The 17032-nt window shown below is 38.3% G+C and overlaps 1 protein-coding gene and 1 long non-coding RNA gene across 3 annotated transcripts in view; one reads left to right on the top strand and one right to left on the bottom strand.

Annotated features, from left to right (window-relative positions):
• LOC113970683 overlaps positions 1–7393 on the top strand; it is a 91111-nt gene extending 83718 nt beyond the window's left edge. Inside the window, exon 12 of the long non-coding RNA XR_003535275.1 lies at positions 6645–7393. This is a non-coding gene — a long non-coding RNA (uncharacterized LOC113970683). The remainder of the gene's footprint in view (positions 1–6644) is intronic.
• Positions 1–16430, bottom strand: part of SYNPO2 (synaptopodin 2) — a 77243-nt gene extending 60813 nt beyond the window's left edge. For both annotated transcript variants that reach the window (XM_027689822.1, XM_027689823.1), the window contains exon 1: positions 16085–16430. In XM_027689822.1, the coding sequence (XP_027545623.1) occupies positions 16085–16213 (129 nt within the window). In that variant the 5' untranslated portion in view covers positions 16214–16430. The remainder of the gene's footprint in view (positions 1–16084) is intronic.
• Positions 16431–17032: the final 602 nt, after the last annotated feature.

The following is a 17032-nucleotide window of genomic DNA, read 5'->3' as shown; positions in this document are numbered from 1 at the left end:
TCTCGCTTACATCCGGTTTCTTCCCAAATTTCTGGCATTAGTATGCAGGAAATGCCTTTTATAAATTAAAATTAGATATTTGCTTGCTGATGAATACCTGTACCACTGATGAACAAATTAAATCTACAGACCAGGAAATGCTCAAGATGCTTCTCTTTAAATAAAAAAACCTCTCTCATTAAATCAATTAGTTACCACTTAGAGGAAAAATGATGCAGGATATCCAAAGGAATTAGTAAACTGTTGGGCTATTTCTGCTCAATTAGGGTTATATCCTGGCCAGTGGTTTGATCGGGGTATTTTAAGAACCTGGAGCGGTTCTCCTGGAGGAACCATTGCCCTCTGTGCAGGTGTTCAGCAGGAGTCCTCAGCCAAAAGGGCAAGGAAGGGTTTGCTCACAGTCCTGTTCTCTCATGCTGTTCCTTCTGGTTCCCTTTGATCCACAAATAAGGCAGCATCTCCTCAGCCTCCTGTAGGAAAGTAGTGCCTTGCTGCGTCACTGCCTGCTGTGGATCCTGGAAAATGGCCAGTGTCAGAGGGGCCAAGGTGGATCACCCTAAACGTGGTCCTGTCCTGAGCACATTTGCAAGGGTGCAGGGCAGTGGCTCATGTCAGACAGCACTTACAGCTCAACACAGGATAAAGCAAATCCTGCAGTTTCTATGGTCATACCCATTTCTGGTTTAGGGGGCCTGTTTAATTTAATAGTTCACTTAGTTCTACTGATGCACTCTAATTGAATTCAGCTGGATTATTTCCCTGGCTGCTGCCAGCCTTCTCCCTCCTGCAGCTCCCTGGCAACCAGGTCTGGGACAGGCCTTTAAAAGAAGCACAGACTCTCTTTTGCAGTCTGTTGCAATGTTGTTTTTTTTTCTTTTTTTGAATAGAATTAAAACTGTCCCAATTCAATCTACTGCAATGACAAACTATGGAGGTGCCTCCTAAAACATCAGCAGTGCATGTCCTCCTTTACAGTAATATATATAATAATATGTATTAGTAATACACAGCCTGGGCTATACTGTAAAGCATAGAATCATCTGAAGTCATGCAAGATTCCTGAGTGCTTGTGACACATCCCTGAACCTTGTTTGGCCAGGACATTCTCAACTGGTCAAACATGAGCAAGTGGGAAGTGGGGTGGAGAGGGCTTAGAAGCATTTTTTTCTTTTAAAGCTTAGCTTTGAAGACTACAGGATATTCTGGATGTATTCAGGAGAAGATTCAAATGCAGTTAGTTGGTCTCATGGCAATTTGAAACGTTCAGCATTTTCCTGTAAACTTCCTAGGAATGGGAATTTAGATACATAGACAGTCTGGCCAAAATACAGCCCTGGTTTTGCTTTCCAAATGTGAAACTCCTGCTGAAATCACTCGGTCACTTTCTATTAACTTCAGCCTCAGCTGGAGCAATCTTGGGAGAAACACTCAGGAAAAAGCTCCAGGAGAAATTAAAAATAAAAATCCTACTAGCACTTTGGGAAACTTTATATAAATGTCCACTATTGGACATGCACTTTCACACCAAAAACCACGTAATTGTTTGAAATTTAAGGGAACACAGAATATACCTTGACTACAAGTGATAAATGCAGCAAGTTCCTTTGCAGTCTGTGTGCACTAAGGAGAATGAAAACAAAAATCTCTTAAAATTCTCTTGCCAGAGTAACAATATTCAAACAGCTAGTGCTGAACTTAAAAAAAGTTGCATTTTCCCATGTCTTGCATGGAACATTTGCTAAATAGCCAGCATTCCTCACCTGGCTGCTGCATCAAGCTAGCCTGCACTTCAGTGCAAATCTTAAATAAAATGAAATTAAACAATATTTACTATTGTATCCTTTATGCCATTGTGGGGACAGCAATGCAGACACTAATACAATAATATTTACTTGTAGCATTTGCAGTCTTTACTGTCCACAGTGTAGCTGTTTATGGCAATAATGTATTTTTATTGCAATAATTGTATTATTGTGGACAGTTTGACTTACAGTGTTGGAGTTTTGAGGAGTTGCCAAGTAGCTGAAGTAGGTGGGGTGCAGTAGGAAAGTCCCATTATCTGTGCATAGCTCAATAAGTGATCATTCCATGTGTGTTTTTGGCAGTCAGTGGTTTGCTCTGGTGGATGCAGGAGCTCACTTCCAGGCCAGACCAGAATAAAGTAAATTAAAATTTGCTTATGAAAAGAGATTTGTGCCTTATCTATAGAACTGAAACAAGGGGAAAATGTTTTATTCTCTCCTGAGCTTTTCCCCCTTCCCTTCAAAACACTACAGTATTATGTTGATTTACAGCATTCTGAAAAAATTTAATATTTTTCTCTTTGAAACTGTCCTTATCATGCCCAAAACAGAAGATAATTTGGTTTGGTTTTATTAAAATCCCTTCTGAACTTTTTACACTGTAGCTATTCTTCCCAAATGAGTCATACAGTAACCATTCCCAGTTTGTAGCCAGTTCTCCAAAGAAGCAGAAGAAAAAAGAAACAACTTCCTTTTAAGGGAATGAGACCTGTTTGTAAAGATAAACCTCTTTCCATTTCTATTTGAAGACATTCTCCATAACCCAAGAATTGATAGTTATAAAAACACTACCTACTTTATTTGGATTACAAAACCCGGTCATAGCTATAGAACATTGTTTAATGTTAGCCTAAAGCATCTGTATATACACTTACACATAGGGGCACTGCTGAAATTACACATGCACCATGTCAAACGAGCAGCTAGTTTACCAGAAATCTGCAAGAAACAGCTTGAAAATGCTTTCATTTCATTTTAGTTAAGATTTTTAAACAAATGAGTTTAAACAAAGAGGTATTTAATATTTATGTGGAATGAAAACAGTTCAAGAGGATGTAATTGTATAAGTAAACTAACAGCAATTTCTGTTAAAGTGCTGTGTGATTCCCCAAACTCATCATAGTGCTTGAATGTTCTTAGGATTTGGGAGAATGTCATGCGTTGCTGGGACAATTTGCGTGACCTCTGAAAGCCACAGTTATTTTAATGGCAGCTTTGTTGTGCTTCTACTCCATTTCTGTCCATAGAAACTGTAATGGGTATTTAGGTGTCCTCACTGTGCATTTTGTTCTCAGACTGTGGTCCTGCCAAGCTTATTCCATTAACCCTGCAGAGTGGCAAATAACAGTTTGAAAAAAGATTTAAACATTAAAAACTTGGGGTTACTTGGTTTTTTTACCACTTGTGGGTGGGATAACTTTGCAATCCAGGATATCCAGAAATGTATTCTAATTTTAACGAAAGCTGGAACTCAGGTAAGAACCAGATTTCAGTAGCTGGTACTGAAAGGAAAATTGCATATGTCATGAGAGTCACAATAAATTTTAAAAAGTTGGGCAGACAACCATTGTTATTTTACAGAGTTTTTTTTTAAGATATCTGACTATAGGTAAAATTTTTTTCAAGATATTAATTTGAAATGTGCAAATATGTAATTGCATACAAATCAAAACATTTCACTGGATGTGTTGCTTATGCAGGAAGTAAGAATACAGTTATAAACTAGTTAAAGGTTAAAGGGGAAAGAACCCTGATATTAAATTCAGACACCAAAGCAGAGATGAATTGTTTAGGCTGTACTGCCATCCATTTAGCTCTGAACCCCTGACACTGTAGTTTATTAGAGAGGTGGAGACAACAGAATCCTTTGTCACAGGGATTTATATTACCAGAGGAGCTACAGCAGACTTTTTCTATGTTGTTAAAATAAATTAATCAAAACCAGCAGGGGAGCGTCCTTGAATTACAATGGTTGCATTATTCAGAAACTGTAAAGATTGAATTTTTAAGGAAATCCAAAAGGCATGTAGCTTGGGAAAGAGCCAGTTGTTGCCAATTTTAACAATTCTTAATATAAGAAGCTGGATTATTGTTTCAAGCAGACCTTTGGCACACATTTTCTATGATTTTATTGAATTATCTTCCTCTGAAGTATTATTATAATGTACTAACAGAGACATAATATGGCATCTCTCATCCTAGATTGATCCTGAAGTACTTTCATGATCTTTGGCCAAAGTCTGTGCCAGCTTTAAGACATGTTGGCTAAGTCAAGGATGCAGCCCACACATCCATGGAATGCAGCAATCCTGTAGCAGGAGCTAAACGTCCGTGTAAATGTTAGAAACAATGACTGGGGACAAAACCTAGGACAAAATCCCACTTGCTTAAGTTGCTGAAATTAAACCCCGGTCTCTTCCAAAACTATAAATAATAGAAATAAGGGTTAAGAAAGATAAGTGAAAAATGGTATGGGATTAAAATAAAAAAAAAAAAGATTTTCAAATCTTACTCAGATGTTAGTATAGTAATAAGTTTAAAGAGTTTTCTAAAAATAACAACAAAAGAAATGAGCACATGCAAATGAACAGGATAATCTTGACTGTATCAAACATCTGGAAAATATAAGCACACATGAAAGAGCTGCTCATTTTAAGGATTTAATTTAATAACTCATCCTGTTCAAGAAGATTAACATGTGGCTATAAAATACCTGCTTGCCATCAGATTTCACCCCAACATGGCCATAGAAAAGTTTTAGACAGCCTTAGTTACATTAGTTTAGGACAACAGCATTCCTTTTCATTTTGTGTGGCTACTGTTGCTCCGGGTTTGCTACAGGATATCCTGCATATTTTTCAACTAATAAATGCTGCATCTAACTTGGTCACGTTGCCATGGCCATATGCAACCTCCAAGTAACCTTAGTGAGTATAAACCCTAAACTGTGCCAGATCTTCCTGGCTTGATTTTTAGAGTGAGCAATGCCTTTACTGCATAAGAAAACAACAAACAACTGTATCTTGTACCAAGTGAAGAGGCAGTTTTTGAAAGTACTTCTGAAATGAAGACTCCGGCAGCTATGAAACCAAAATCCTTCTTGTAGCATTTCCCTTTAGATCTGTGGAAAGCGCTTCAACTCCCAGCAACAGTCAAATACTAGCTTTAAAAGATGAGACAAAGGTGGAAGAGGAAGTGAAAATCACTGCCTTCTCCTCTCATAAGCATTGTGCTGCTTTCAGGGCCTGTTTGTGATAGAGAAAACAGTGTGAAGGAACATCTGGCAATATGACAGCATGGTATTCAGGGACCGTTGTTCAAAGGAGTGTCAGAAGCCCCTGGTAATGTCAAAGTCAGTCCAGATCTGCAGCACTAGTCCAAATGCCAAGCACCAAATAAAGGGAGCAGAGGCCGGGAGGAACTTGTGAAGGCACAGCTAAGAAACTGAAAAGATATTTATGTGAATTGGTTCTGTAATGTTGTAATTGTTTCCTGAGCAAGTGCTTCCCTACAGTTCACAATACTGTCTACCCTGGAAATCAATAGGTTCTGTAGCTCCTTATCTCATGGCACTGCTTTTAGCTCTCTGATTAAGAAACCTTTACAGTCAGACAGTTTTCAGCATACTGGTGATGTAAGAAGCCATTTAAAAATTGACTGAAGATCAAGAGGGACATTTTAGGCAACTGAATAGGAATGTAAACATGTACAGTTCTCTTTTTCACCTAAAAGAAGATAATCCGACTCAGATTCCCTCTGAAGACTTTGCTGACACCTCTTATTAATATAATTTTGAGGGAAAGGTCCTGTTCTATGAACTACTAGTATCCTCTCAGGTTCCTCTGGGAAGCACACTCTTCAAGGATTGCGTAGTCTTTAAACAGACGTCACAGGTCAGCACCTCCATAAATTAAATTCAGCGTCAGGATCAGTGTCCAGTTTCCTTTCCTCTTTATTATTTCGCCCTGAGACTTATCTTTTTCTTATTAACTTAAACCTAATAATTAATTTTAAAAACACAGCAAGAGCATTTTAATGTCAGTGTTTCAGAGGCGGTTGGATTTTCTTTTAGCATGGAAGAAACGAGTCAAAACCAGCCAGGAGCAGTTGTGTCAGGATCTGTATTTGAGATACTGATTTAGGGTGTGATTAATGGTGTTAAAATGATGGAGAATCTAGAAGTACACAAGGCCTAGAGGAGCCAAGTGAAAGGGTCAAAAGGAAACCCAAGTACATGACAAATGTCATCTGACCTGAGGGTATGTTGCAAATGTAAAACTAAAGAAATCCAAAAAGGTTCAAGAAAGCTTTTAAATGAAACTAAACTCCGATGTGTAAGTTGTGCCTTAAGTGACATACAGGTATAACGTGGGATTATGTGAATCCCTACAGATGAACACTGCTTTCTGTAGTGCTATGGAACTATAAAAGGACTTGGTAACATATAAATTCTTCTTACAATGATCTGATGGAAACCTATTGGAAGAAGTTTTTTAGTTGGATATCAGACAAGAGAGAGGCACTGCACAAGGGCTGAGGCAATAGGTAACTCCTACAGCTGTGTCTGGCACTGTCTGAATCCAGCATGTTTGATCCAGTCACTAAAATAAATTGTATTTTCCAGCCATTAAAAAAAAATATTTGCATCTAGAGCAGTAAAAGGTTTTGGACAAAGATTTGGTTTGGCTCTCACTTTAGGTGAGCTTGAGTGCCATGCTGTTGCCTAGAACACCTGAAAAGAAAGCATTTTTCATAAAAGGAAGGGTTCCTTCCCACTCTTTTCAGGTTCAGCTGATGGTGCTAAAACACGATCCCGTTTCTGCCTCTCTATTTTTATCCCAGGACCCAGCAGCCGATGAACCATGCTAGGGTTTAATTCTTCAGCGCTGGATGATGCAGGAATGCAGAGGCCTGAATGCAAGCCTGATTTGAACAGGCCAGTGCATCTTTAGTTTCTGCATAAGTCAATTAGCCCCCCGTATCAATTTGTGCTAATTCCCAGTCTCTGCAACTTTTCCAGGCCTCTCATGCAAATCAGGCCTGGAAGCAAACAACAAGTGAGTGACCCAGAAGGCTGGTACGGGGCTGGGCACCATTGTTCTCAGGCCATGAATTTCAGTGCTCCATTTGTTCATGGAGTAACCAAAAAAAATGAGAAGCCACAAGGATAACTACCTCCTCAGGCTTAATTATTGTACCCTTTGTACTGTTCTTCCCAGGGTGGAAAAAGAGGCATTCATGGTCCTCTCACTACATTTGGATTCACTGGATTGTTTTTCACTGTTCCTGTAAATATAGAGGAAGAAAACTGAAACTAGAATGACAAGAGGTTTTAAAGTCAACCCCTTCTTGTAGTCACAAATTGTGCCATGAAATCAGAAATACCTTGGTAGCATTATCCTGGTGATCTGGAAAATGACTTAAAAATGTAGCACATTTAGGAGTTGAATCAGGGTCCTTCAGATGAAGATTCAATCATGGAAAATTTAGTTTGACCACACCTGTACTGATCTGTTAATTTAAAGGTATTGGAGTAAAAATGGGCTCAAGCTGCAAAACTCAAGTAGATTTCCAACACTGTAGCTGTTCAAGGATGGTGCACTTCACAGGAGTAAAATAACCTGAGTTTAGAAGATCAAGTGTTACAGACTGAAGTCATGACTGAAAGTGAGGGCAGAGAAAGAAAAACAAGATAACGAGGAATTTATTAAAACTGCCATTTTAAGATAGTTTAAAATTTGGTTTAAATTGGATAGAAGACCTGGGAGACTTCTTACATCTCCAGGGCTCCTGGGTGGTGTCAGGTTGGCCTGGAAGAAACTGAGGTTTGAGGTAATGTTTTTTTTTATACTTTTTTAGTTATTATTTCACTACATGTATTCAATGGTTGTGTGTAATATTACTACTGAATGCACTAAAATATGGTGTCAAATAGGTGCAGAAATATTTTTCTGTTTTCTCTTTAGAGGATTACAACTGCAGCTTCAGTAAGAGAGCATTAAACCTGGCAACCAAAATGTCTCCAAGACAGATACACATCTGTCTTTACATTCACTTACCTATGATTTTGGGGATTGTGAATAAGAGCACCATCTAGTGATAATCAATAATGTCAGTATCATGAAAAGGTGTTTAATCAGACTGGACATAAAGGCACACTGCTAATTCACTTCCCAAAGGGACTGGGGGGCTTGAAAGGAAATGGAGTCCTAGCTCTGATTTCCAAAAAACTGGTGCCTTTCCCTAGATCCCCCTAAAAATGCACAGTGAATCTAAAGACTAACTTTGACTGACAGCGTGGAAAACATGAGATAACAACTTTAATACTAACATTTTGTCTCAAAAGCCAATTAATTAATTAATTATATATTCTTGTAACAAAACTCTCCACATTTGTGAATGGTTCATTTTCTGTTGATCAGCATAACATACTTATTGCACTGAGTGTGAATTTGGGTGAAACCATTCTAATTTCCTAGGTATCCATTTTTTTTGGAAAGCCAACAATTCTGAATCTTCTTTTTTCAGTGAAGGGTGTCAAACAGCGGCTCCTCTTAAGGATCTTAAGAATTAAATAGTATCACGTGTTAGAATTTCCCTAAAACATCCATGCTTCATGATAGTTTTTTCCCTAACTTGAAGGATTTTACAAGCAAGTCTTACACTACCCATTCTCCAAGTATTATTTCAGTGTGCAGGAAGATCATTATGAATATATGCTAATATAGAAAGCTATTTATTCCTTTCAGATTATTTCCATATGCATCCTCTGTAATTAAATCAGTGGCTTATGGCAGCTGGTCTTTGAAGCGATCTCTGCAAAATAGGAAAATGTAATTTTTGGGACAAAATGCTGATTGCTCTATGCCAGCCACATCTGTTAAGCTCTAGTAGTTCAGAGATTTCTGTGATGAGGGAGTTCATGCAAAGCAGAAAGTTTACTGTATTCCTTTCAGTCCAGGAAAAGTCCACTGGAAGTGATGGGCACTATTCTAACCAAGTAACAAGGTTTGAAGTCCAAGGTGTTGTTTGCCCACAATTTTCAGTGAATTCACTGAAACTGGTGCTTAAGTAAGTAGCTGTACTTGTGTATTTAAATAAAAGTACTACAGGGAGAATGATAAGAGAAAGCAGAGCAAGAATTCCTGGCAGAGATGTCAAGGAATTAGAGAGATAAACAGAGAGATGATCTCTTCAGTGGTGGTGGGTGAGTAAAGCTAATAAAACTCATGACGTGGTTCTCCTTGATTACAGGACATCTTGGAAACACCTGGTATTGTATAGGTATAGACAACCATTATAATTACTATTGCACAATTCTCCATGATTTTTGCAAGACCCTTGGAGCCTTTCCAAAGGGATGCCAGTTAAACTGTCCAAGATGCATCTACAAGATGGGTTTGCCAACACAAGAAATTTCTGTCCAACCCGTCCAGCCACAGCGGTGCCTGCTGAAAAGGCTGTCACCCACAGCTGCTGGGCACTCCTCTCCCTAACCTCCTTGGAAAAAAGTTACATTATTTAACAGTGTTAGTGGGATACCCCCAAGTCTAAGATTTTTTTCATTCCTTCGAAGGGAACGACTTCTGCTAGACACAGCAATCTGTAGTAAGAAGATCCGTAGCGAAATCTGCTACACCCTTCCCAATGAGGATTTTTATTCGTGATATCTGCTTCTAATTAAATAACTGTACTATATTATACATACTAAGACCCAATCCTTTGCCCTTTGAAGTCAATGGCAAAGCTCGCAATGAGTTCATGGGAAAAAATGAAACTCTTTTGTTAAGGCTTCCTTTAGTGATAATTCAACTGTTGCGTTTTTAAAACAACAACTCAGCTTTGCCACCTTTGCCTTCAGACAAAAAGCAGTTCCTGATACTCCTGTACTAAGCAGAGAGTATTAGGAAGGGCAAATTTTATCTCATAAAGTTATGTTCCCCTGTCACTCTGGTTTTCTTTCTTTCTGTTACTGTAAAGTGCCATGATGGACATAGGGTGTCTTGCATTATCTTTATTTTAGAAACTTCCTTGAAATTCAATATTGCAGCAATTTATGCCATACGTGGCATGTTTATGCTACAGAGAACATATCAAATGGAACCAGCAGTATAGAACACCACAGATTATCTGCTCCCTTCGTAGTTTTGACCCATCACCAGTTCATCTGCTAATGAATTGTAATATAAAACATGCTTACAAAACCCAAAGCATCCAGCTTCCTAAATGGGACCACATTTCTAAAATATACTTGCAAAAAGGCAAGTTTATAAAACAACGATTCTCCAGCTGCACAGTCCAGGATGACATAACTCTTTTGAAGCAAAAGGTTATCCATGCGTTCAGTGCCCAGTGCCAGATGTAGGAAGGAGATATCAAACAAAGAAGGAAACTTAAAGGATTCAAAATATATCTCTATAAAGTAGAAAGAAGAGTTGCAGACAGAGTTTCTCTGCTAAACAAGAAATGAAGAGTCCATGCTGTGCCCAGGACTGCAGCACATGATAGAGAGCTCGGGGTCTAAGCCCGCTGGCTCTGGCGAGCTCAGAGCCAACAGGGTTCTGTTATAATTTACCTTCCACATAAGCAACAAATAAAGCAGCCACTTCTTCACTGTTCTTAGCACCCCGCTGAGAGCAAGGTGCTGAGGTGTTTTGGAGATTTTTGGCCATCATGCTCAACAACCAGGTTGTATTGGCAGGTACCCAAAAACCAGCACTTTGATTTCGGTGCACGCTGAAGCGTTTCGGCCTAAATGTGCGTTAGTCTCATCCTAACGTTCACACTGGCTAGGGACTGCGGATTCTAATGAAATGGGACAGATGGGAAAAATTACAGAAAAGGAAAAAGAAATCCACAGTGTAACTTGTGTACATTAGGTTTGAAATTTAAAACCTCCAAGCTGATATCCAGTGGGGTTTTTTACTGCCAGTTTTGTTCCAGCCAATGAGCAGTGCTTGTGAGCACTGGTCGCAATCTAAATGTTATCATTTTTGTCCATAGCTGATTCCAAGCACAGAATTATTCCTCTTAAAGATATCTCTGCAAATTTTATAGAGTGCTAAGCATTTACCTCATGAAATATTGTCCCTTAAAGTAATTTCTGCTCTAAATATTTCTGCTGTAAATTGGAAGAACACTGAGTTGTGTATTTGGAGGAAAGCCCTTCCATGATATGCATAAATTGCTAGCTGTGTCCTCTCAAACAATCTGACACAATTCTAAAGGACTTTGTAAACAGCATTTCCTGGTGTGATATTTTAATATGAACTTGGCTGAAAGTCTTACTATTACATTCACATTCACAATAAGAATGCAATGGCAGAAAATACAGAACAATGACATGTAATAATGCCTTGCAGTGTATTTTAAAAGTTTCCAGTGAAGAAACAAAAAAATGGAGCAAAGCTCTATACAAAGCAGCTAATCTAATTTAGTAGGAATACACTGTTTGGTTTTTTTAGTTTGTTTAGTTGAAATCTGTGTGAATTATGGGGTTCATTCTATTCCATTGAAAACTTGCCTAGCGTGAGAGTTGGAAAAGCATCTATTGGAAATGAGCACAAATGAATCCATGGATCCAAACCATGCTTGTATTTGCCTAAATACTGTGGGCAGCATGCCAAAACCAGCTTGGTATGTTGTCCTGTATATCCAAAACAGGGTATACACTCGTGTGCTAGTTCAGCCTGCAGCTTTTAAACAACTAGATGGGACTTCAGTACTAAACATTTCCACTGGCACAATAGCTGGAATGCAAAAGTTTGAAACTAAGGAATGCAGAGCCCTAACCTTTAGAAGTGCATGGAAAACTTTGGTGGTTAAGGTGTATGATTTTTTTTTCCTCATTGTTTTTCTAGTTAGAAATGGTAGAGTTTTCAGGAACAGTTATTTAGTGGTGTTCTATTTTCGTTAGGTTTGGGGATCCTTACTTTGCTCCTTGGTTTTGCAAAATAAATTAACCTAACCTCCATTAAAGCCCAACTTCTTCCCAGTCTGTCAATGGAAGTTTTGTAATTTACTTAAATAGAAGCCAAATTCTGTCATCTAAACAAGTGCAAAAATGTATTGGTTAGTAAATTGGGTCAAGGCTCATAAGACAGACAAAATTCTCTCCAGAAAAGATAGATAAACCCATAAATTTCCACATAATTTCTTGTGTGAAAGAATATGTAAATATGCCTCACAGGATGTTCTGAATATCAGCAAATACCGTCTGTGTAAGATGGTCTGAAGGGTGAATTTGAGAGTATGAGTCTGTCCGGGCTGCAAAAACAAACTATGTTTGGAAATGTATTAGCCAGCAAATTTAAACAAACACTTTTAAATACAGGCCAAGTAAGGCAAGTTGTGTTTAAAATCGTGTAGGTTGACTCTAAACTCCCCTCCCTTGGTGCCAAAGTTCAACCAGCATGTTTTAAACATGGCTTGCTCTGTTGAGTGCTATTGCACAAAGTTGTGTTCAAGTCGTTTTTGAAATGTCAATTGATACAAACAAGGCAGTATCAGCAGGGTCTGTGAGCTCAGTGCTGAGCCTTTACACAGCACACATTGGCATTTCAAATACAGTGGTGTAGATAAAGATCCTACTTTAACTAACCTGGTTTACCTGCTTGGAAGTGTGATAAGAACTTGAAAAGGTTTCCTTAAACCCAGCAGCTTTGGTGTCCTTTGTGGATGGACCGACTCTGTGCTAACATACCTCTCATATATGTGGCAGTGACATGCTTTGCCTTACCTCAGGATCCAAAGCATAACTGTGCTAACATGTCTCACCCTCAAGTTTTTTTCCACTAGACTAAGTGTAAAGCTCAACATGATGAAAACCTCTTGGGGTCGTTCCGCATGAGTCAAGCATTTTGGAGAAAACATCAGACTCCCCCAGCAGAGCCCACCTGTGATTACACCCAGCACTAAGTAATCGTATTCACACATCACTTTTCGCACTCTTGGTTCAGGTTGTTCCCAAGTCTTTGAGTTTCACTTTCAGTTTCAGGTTCCAATGAATCCAAAATGATGAAATGGAGACTTGAATTGAAATCTGAGCGTTTTGATGGACAAGGGCACAAGTCTAAAATGACCAGGCAGCCAGTTGTCAGACATCATTACTGAGCCAAAGGTAAACCTACTATTTGGGCACCAGCAGCAGAATTCTCTTTGTAAGCATCTGTTCATTTTTACTTTTAGGATCAGAAAAAGAGGGTAGAATTTCCTTTGAAGTGCTTAGAGGTCTGAGTCATGCAACTTACTGCTCTTGAATACTTGAACTATTTGGTTAAGTTCCCAAACTTAAATTACCAAGACTTTGACAGATACAAACAATGAGTTCAGCAGATTGGTGTAGGTAACAAATATGCTGGGAATAATGTACCTCTATAGCAAACAGATAATTTTATAAAGTCACATCATAATTGAATTATAAATCTAAATCTTCTCTAAGCTCTAAATTGACTCCATTAAATTACCTGTAGCAAAAGAGATGCTTCCTAAAGAATATCATCATCATCATTATTATTATTATTATATAATATATATTATATACATAATATATATATTATGTATATTATTATTATATATAACATAGTCAATATTGTTAGGTATTGGTAGAAAAATTCACAAGACTTTCTTTTTTTTTGTACATCCAGTTTTTATGTATTTTAAATGAAAAAAAAAATAGTTCAAGAAAAAATCCCCCCTGATATTCGTAAAAACACATTCTTTTGTATATCTCATGGTGGAAACAGAAAGGAGATACCATGTGTTACTTTGCTTTTATATATCTTAGATTCTTATCCTTCTAGGGTCACTGTTACACTGAGATTTCCCAACCACCTCCTGCTTTGGGAAAACTATCCTACAGTGCAGTACTGACATGCTTTGGTGCCTTGGTGCATACAACCACTGTGTTCCTTAGCTTTATACTCCTGATAATCTTTTTTTTTTTTTAAATCCCATCCATTTATTAGATGTCCTTTCTAGCACTGTATGTCTTTTGAGATAGAATTTAAAATAATTGGGTTTAAAGCCCTTATGGTATATGGGGACAGTATATAGAATACACAAATTCTTTTTAACTGAAAATAAGTTTTTATGAAGTATTTACAACATGAGTGGACATCACAAAGCGAGTTGGTGTATGGAGCCAGGGTTCAGAGGGGTGTTAAACACTTTGTGTATCTCTACGGAAAATGAGTCAAATGTTTTCAAAATTTATGTTTTGAATAAGGGTTAATGGACAAGGAAAAATTATAATTTCTGAGACTTCAAAAGAATCCATTTGTTGCAATCTCACATCTAACAAATTACTGAAAAATCTGAAATCTAATTTAGTGGTTCTACAATTATTTGCTAGTGAAAATTGCCTATTTTATGTGCTGGTGACAAATGTACCGAGATATTTCTTTGTAAAATGTTTGTCTCTATCTCTCTTTTAACTATTTGCACAGTAATGGAAGACAGTAATTTATACTACAGGCAAAACTCTCATGGATTTTGGTGGGAATGCTACTTGCATTTATGCTTTAAGAGCTAGGTTACAGATAGTGGGGACATGGTTTACATATTCTTTATAAATGTAATAAAACTATTTTAAAAGGCATAAACCAAACTGGTAAAAGCTGATTCTGGCAGTGAACTGCAGTGACATAGTCCATTAGCTTTTTTAAACAATATGTTTCCTTTATCAAAGAGTAGATAAGTGTGAACTTTGGATTTTTGTATCCTGCCACATTTCCATGGATTATCTCACTTCCCTCCATTTCGCATCCGTGTCGTCTTTAGTTCAGTGTCACAATCACTTCTCTGCTCTTGCTTGGTTTTATGTAATCAAGGCCACTTGCTTTTTACTGTTAAAATGTTTAAGTTCTAGCTACAAGTTTTCACTAGATGGCAGGAGTCCGCTGCCGTCTCTTATCAGAGCCTTTACTTGCAGAGCAACAGTTGCCCATCGGTAGGGAAAAAAAAAATAAACATGTTCAAGTTTTGCAAAACAGAAAAAAACCAAAAAAATAACAGTAATGAGAAAAAGTATTCATACCCTCACTAAATCATAGTTCCGTTACTGAATGTGGTTAATATTATGGGCTGGAAATCATTGAAAAGAATAATGAAAGATGTTCTTTTCTCGACAGAGGAACTAAAAGGACCTTCTTTTATAAAATGAGGTAGATTTACTGTTTCTGCTGTTTGTGAAAAAGTCAATTGATCCAGTACATTGAAGTTAATTAACCAATAAATATATTGACAGATTAAGAAAGTCACAGCTTAATTACTAAACTACTGATCTAAAATACTGCATCGAAGTACAAAAACGTAACACTCAAGATGCTGCATTATTGAGATAATAAAAAAGAGATAAGATACGTGTTAAACTCCCTCCCTCCACTTAACAAGGCAGAACTCATTTTGTAATGATCAGTCCCAGTAGCATTTCAGCCAGAGGTATTTTGCTGACCTCAGAGCTGTGGACCAAATTTGTGCCTCTGGTCTAGGAGAACAGAATGCAGCTCCATACAGTTACATAAGCCTTAATAACTGTGACAAATCTTCATTGTTGCAGCAATGGGGAAGCTGTTGCACTGGACTGAGCACTGATTTTTAACAAAACTACTTTTGAAGTATTATTTTTTTTGCTACTTGGGGCTACCAGTTGTTATTTTTAATTTATTCTGGGTTCCTACTGTCTGTTTTGCTCTCCTTCTATACGTGCAGATAATTTCTGAAGTGTCCAGGAATTTTCAGTGTTGCTCACAAAATATAAGAGGGGATGTTTGGCATCTATTAAGGCTGTTTCTAAGACTGGATAACTTTCCAAAACCGGAGATAACTCGGTGTAATACTCTCCAGAATTCCCAAAATAGTAAGAACATTTTCTCATGGTAAAGCTGTATTTATTCTATTACTAGAGCAGAAAAACTATGATAAATAGATGACTGGAACAGCATTTCCTAATATGAGATTGAGTTTGCAATGTGCCGAGTGCACTCAAAGCCAGACAGAGACCCAAACAGGAGCTGAAAGACACCCATCATGTCACAAGTTAAACCTTTAATGGTTAAGAAAATGTTTGCAATACTTGCAAGCTACCAAAAGGTAATCGTTCCTTTTTATTGAAACCAACCAGCACCTGTAGAATCTCTGCAGAACATGCCAGCGAAATCAAACAAGCATCACAAGATCCACACCAGCCACTTCCCTGGAAGCAGTATTTAATTTGTATCTAACCAAACTTTCTCCTCTCTCGTGTTCCCAGCACACCGATACCATCTCTCTCGTGATCCTACCTTGGCGATCTGCAAAGGCTGCTTTTGCTCCTTGCCACCTTGCAGTCTAAAGCCCCAAGGCGCCCCTCCGCTCATAGCAATGCAGAGATAATCCCCCGTGCCCATGTTCCCGGTGCAGTCAGGCAGCATTCAGATACAGGAGAACATGGGAAGTTTGTCTTGCAGATGTTCAGCGAGTTGGAGATTTCAGCTGCCAGGCAGAGCTGGAGACCCAGAGCACCACACTGTTGCTGCTGCTGGGAACTGCACGAGCAAATGTAGTCATTGAGGAGAATGTAAGAGCTCCCTCGGCCCGAGGGCACAGCCCACTCTGTCGTCAGATTCCGACGCTCAGCCCACCTTCAAAGTACAGTAAGTAACGCCGGGGAAATGCACACAAAGACACTCGGCCATGAGGCAGAGAAGGATGCGTTTAAACATGACTCTGGTGACAGCTAAATCAAAACAACAGCAAAAAGAAGTGTACATTTCCCTGGGACAATTTAGGAAATAAGTTTACTTTAGTAAATGGTGCCAGACATTTTAAGCTCTAATTTACCCATTTCTTGCATTTTTACTCTAAAGAAGGAAAGCAGAATCTCGAGTGAAACATCATGGACAGCCTCTGAATAACTGGTACACTTAGATTGAGCTGGGTTTAGGATTTTCATCTCTACCCTGCATGCACTTTCTGCAGCACTACAAGTATGCCAAAAAAAAAAAAGAGAGAGAGAGAGAAAACTTTATAATTTCTCTGTCTTGGAATTGCTTCTTTTTCTAACCTTGGTATAGTTCAATGTGCACTACTATTAACAATGACCTGAACTATCATTGGACCCTAATAATACATGTTGTGCAGCCTGTTGCCTTTCCTACCAGAGCAGGGAAGAGGATTAGTGGAATGAAGTATCAGATCTCTCCAAGGATGCTATCAGTGGCTGATTTGCATTGTGGCATTAAAAGGTAACC

This window comes from Neopelma chrysocephalum, unplaced genomic scaffold, assembly GCF_003984885.1.
Source record: "Neopelma chrysocephalum unplaced genomic scaffold, ASM398488v2 Primary Assembly neopelma1_78, whole genome shotgun sequence".
NCBI lineage: Eukaryota > Metazoa > Chordata > Aves > Passeriformes > Pipridae > Neopelma > Neopelma chrysocephalum.
The sequence above is the reverse complement of the archived record's forward strand: the minus strand, read 5'-3'. Positions and strand labels throughout refer to the sequence as shown.